The 3785-nt window shown below is 35.6% G+C and overlaps 1 protein-coding gene across 1 annotated transcript in view; it reads left to right on the top strand.

The window, feature by feature from the left end:
- Positions 1 to 298: 298 nt before the first annotated feature.
- Positions 299 to 3785, top strand: part of antxr2 (anthrax toxin receptor 2) — a 105253-nt gene continuing 101766 nt past the window's right edge. Inside the window, exon 1 of the mRNA XM_015373587.1 lies at positions 299 to 780. Within this exon, the coding sequence (XP_015229073.1) occupies positions 611 to 780 (170 nt within the window). The 5' untranslated portion in view covers positions 299 to 610. The remainder of the gene's footprint in view (positions 781 to 3785) is intronic.

Raw genomic sequence — 3785 nt, 5'->3', positions numbered from 1 at the left:
CACTCAACCTTCAAGCCTATCGATTTATCTAAATACTCTGGTATCAAGTGTAATACAAGAGTAGATGTCAATATTTTTATTTTTTTCAAAAGAGATAGCTGGATTTAAGAGTTAATTTACTCGAATTTTTTTAAATTATAAACCGGAAATTAAATTGAATGTGAGAAATGTTCTTTATTATGTTAAAGAAAGCAAAAGCCATAAATGATTCATATTGTAACTGAAGCTGTTTCCCACTAACAGTCGACGAAGGGTATTATTACAGGTTTTTTCAGTTGAACGTGAATGCACCCTAACTTCTCTCCTCACTCTGAACTTGAGCGCAGATAAACTTGTTCTTAGGCAAGATTTGTTTAGATTTTGCGGTTTTGGGACCTGTTCAGTTGCGGGTTTTAGTTTGATCGAGGATGTCAATGAGTTAGGAGTGAGTCAGGAAGATGTAGAAACTACAGGCGCTGACGTCGCCGCGGTAGTTTCCTTTATTTTGCAGCTCAATCGCTGAACTTTATTGTTGGGGGGGAGTCTCAAGAAGTAACAGCTGCTCTTTGTTTAACCCTGCGCTGGATGCGACCGACTATTCCGGCTTTCTGTGAAGGAGAACTGTGGAAAAATGTTGAGAAAGTTTTCAGCGTGTCCCACTGTGGAGGAGAAGGTTGTTCAAGGAAGGAGGCTGTGGGCTGCAGCTGTGGCTCTGGCCCTTCTGGGCTTGTTTGCAGCGCCTGGCTGGGCAGAGGAAGCCTCCTGTCACGGAGCTTATGACCTCTACTTTGTTTTGGACAGGTAAGTTTACAAAGAAAAACATTAGGTCTGAGTGTCTGGAGCAATACTAATCCTAAAAAACGGATTTTTGTAATAAATTGCTGCCTTTAAAAGGTTGGAAATAAGAGTTTCCTGACTTTTCATTAGGTGTTTTCAATTATTTTACCTAAAGATGGACTAAAATAGTGAATTATGTTATGTATTCACACCTTTCTGCTCGTGATGTGCAAAACAACACAGGTTGCATCCTGGATACATAAGGAAGTTATAGATTAATTATGTTAAAAGCTAAATTTGAATATAAGCAGAGTACAAAATAAAAAAAAAAAGTGGCTGGAGCAATAATCATTTTAAAAACGCATTTGTTTTTTTTTAAACAAATGGCTGCCTTTAAAAGGTTGGGAATAAGAGTTTACTAACTTTTCATGAGGTATTTTTAATTATTTTACTCAAAGATGGACTAAAATAGTAAATTATAGTATGTATAAACACCTTTTTGCCTATGATGTGCAAAACAAAGCAGGTTGCATCCTGGATACATAAAGGAGGTATAGATTAATTATGTCGAAAGATTCATTTTGAGTTTAAGCAGAGTACAATATAAAGAAAAAAAGTAGCCAGAGCAATAACAATTCTAAAAAAATGGATTTTGTAATAAATTGCTACCTTTAAAAGGTTGGGAATAAGAGTTTACTGATTTTTCATGAGGTGTTTTTAATAATTTTACTCAAAGATGGACTAAAATAGTGAATTATAGTATGTAATCGCACCTTTTTTGCTCAATATTTGCAAAAAAACGCAGGTTGCATCCTGGATAAATACAGGAGGTATAGATTAATAAAGTTGAAAACTTCATTTTAATTTAAGCACAGTACAAAATAAAATAAAAAAAAAAAACATTGAAAAACCAATTAAGCCAATTAAGAAAGATAATAAGCTGATAAAATTAGCTGCATTTGACTTTTTCCAGGTTTGGAAAGAGGGTGCTGGGTTCAAATCCCAGTTATTCACCTTATTCTTTGACCCAGGGTCGCTACATGCATCTTACTATAGATTTATCCTGGTTTAGGTTTTAGTTTTGTGATCTTAGGTTTAGGTATGACCCCTATGTCCTTAGGGTTAGTTAATAGCAGACTGGTATGGAGAATCTGCAACAGCATGGCCTTGAATCACACTTTATGATGGGTCACAGAATATGGTGTAACACCAGCCTGGGGTGCAGCAGGTATTGTCCTTGTGTACGCCTGGGTTTTCTTCCTGTCTCTGGATGCTCTGGCTTTCTTCAATAGTCCAGAAAACATGACAGGTCTTCCTAAACTCCCCCTCAGTATGAGTGCATTGATTGTCCTCTGTGTCTCTCTAAGATGGACTTTGACCTGTCCAGGACGTCCCTTGTCTGTTGTCCAATAATCGGTAGAAGAAAGAGACCAGCCCGTCTGCTAACGGGCAAGAATAAGAAAGTAAAGACAACTTATGGATGAAGGGATGTTATGGTGCTGAGGAGCAACTAAACAGGGACTCCTCTTGTTTGGTTCTGGTCTTATAAACATGGGCTTTTGGTTAATTTACACCTTTTGCTAAATTATACATCCATACTATACCATTATATTGCCCAGATCTTCACTACCATGTAGGCCTACATTTCACATCCTGAAAAAGATAAAAAATGTTCAGTTTATTTTTATCTGAGTTTGTTTTGATTATTTGTCTACTATACAATTAGTCTAATATATAATTTAATACCTGAATATTTCTATTTGTTTTTATATGGGGATAAGAATATGACCCCTTATCAAATAGTGATGTTAAGGTGATGAATTTTATTTATTAGAGCCATAAGACCCACTTTTCTTATAAAGTTTTGGTTGTCAAGGCAGGTGTGGAAAACCAAACTTTGGTTGTATGAAAAACTCACAGACTAGTCAAGGAATTTTTAATAAAATGTTCTCTGATGTAGATCACTTCATATTGAAGCTGTTAAAAAAAAAAAAAAGAGGATTCAGAGCCAAGAATAGAGACCAATTGTAAGCGTTGTTTGATTTGGGGACTGGGTGATAAGATCCGGTTTCTCTGATGTTGCTCAGATGAGCTGCACCAACTCACTGATTACATCTTAAAAATACAGTCACTATATTCTAAGTTGCTAAAATTAAAATAATTTTTTCTTTTATATCTACCCACGCTGCTGCATCCCTGTGTCTTAGCAGGTTCCACCTAGAAGCTTCACTCTAAAGCAGGCAAGCTTATTGTTTTGTAATCCGATTGCTGAAAGATTTTTTTTTTTTTGCAATTTCAAACTTCTAATTTTTTCTTTTTTTGATTAAAGAAAAAACAGCAGCCCACGCCCTTATTTGCAAAACTTTGCAACACTGATGTAAAAGTCAGATTTCCACATCTGTTGTGTGCACGGTATTTTAGTTAGCTGATTTTTGCTGTGATTGTTTAGAGAGTTGGAAATGAGGCCGACATGTCTTGGTAATGCAGAGCAGATCCGACAATCTTTGTAGAATTTACTGACCCCAGGTTTGCTGGAGTTTTTTTCTTCTTCCAGAAAGTCTTTCAAAATTTATCAAATTTTATCTTAAAATCATTCAAAGGAGTCTGAAATATCTGTATTTAAATACATCTCTGAGAAAAAAATAGCTTAAGCAAAATTGATAGTTATTCTCTTTTGCATTGTGGGTGCTTACCACACGCAGCAGGAAACTCTGTAAACCACACAGGCCTTATTGTGACCTCACTCCCCTCAGATGGCATTCCCCTTATTTCATCTGCATAATAATCTTTGTGTGTGTGTTTTGTTCCTCATTTTTTATCATGTAATGCAAAAAATATTTTCAAATCAATATGAAGATGGCTTGCATGAGTTTGAATGTATATGCTTTAAGCAGAGATGGCAAAAGTACTCACTTTCCGTACTTGAGTAAAAGTACAGATATTTGTGTTAAAAAATACTCTGGTAAAAGTGGAAGTACTGATTAAACTTCTTTACTCAAGTAAAAGTAACAAAGTACAGGCTTGTAAAT

Source organism: Cyprinodon variegatus, unplaced genomic scaffold (genome assembly GCF_000732505.1).
Source record: "Cyprinodon variegatus isolate N-32 unplaced genomic scaffold, C_variegatus-1.0 Scaffold89, whole genome shotgun sequence".
Lineage (NCBI taxonomy): Eukaryota > Metazoa > Chordata > Actinopteri > Cyprinodontiformes > Cyprinodontidae > Cyprinodon > Cyprinodon variegatus.
This window is presented reverse-complemented; position numbering and strand designations above follow the sequence as displayed.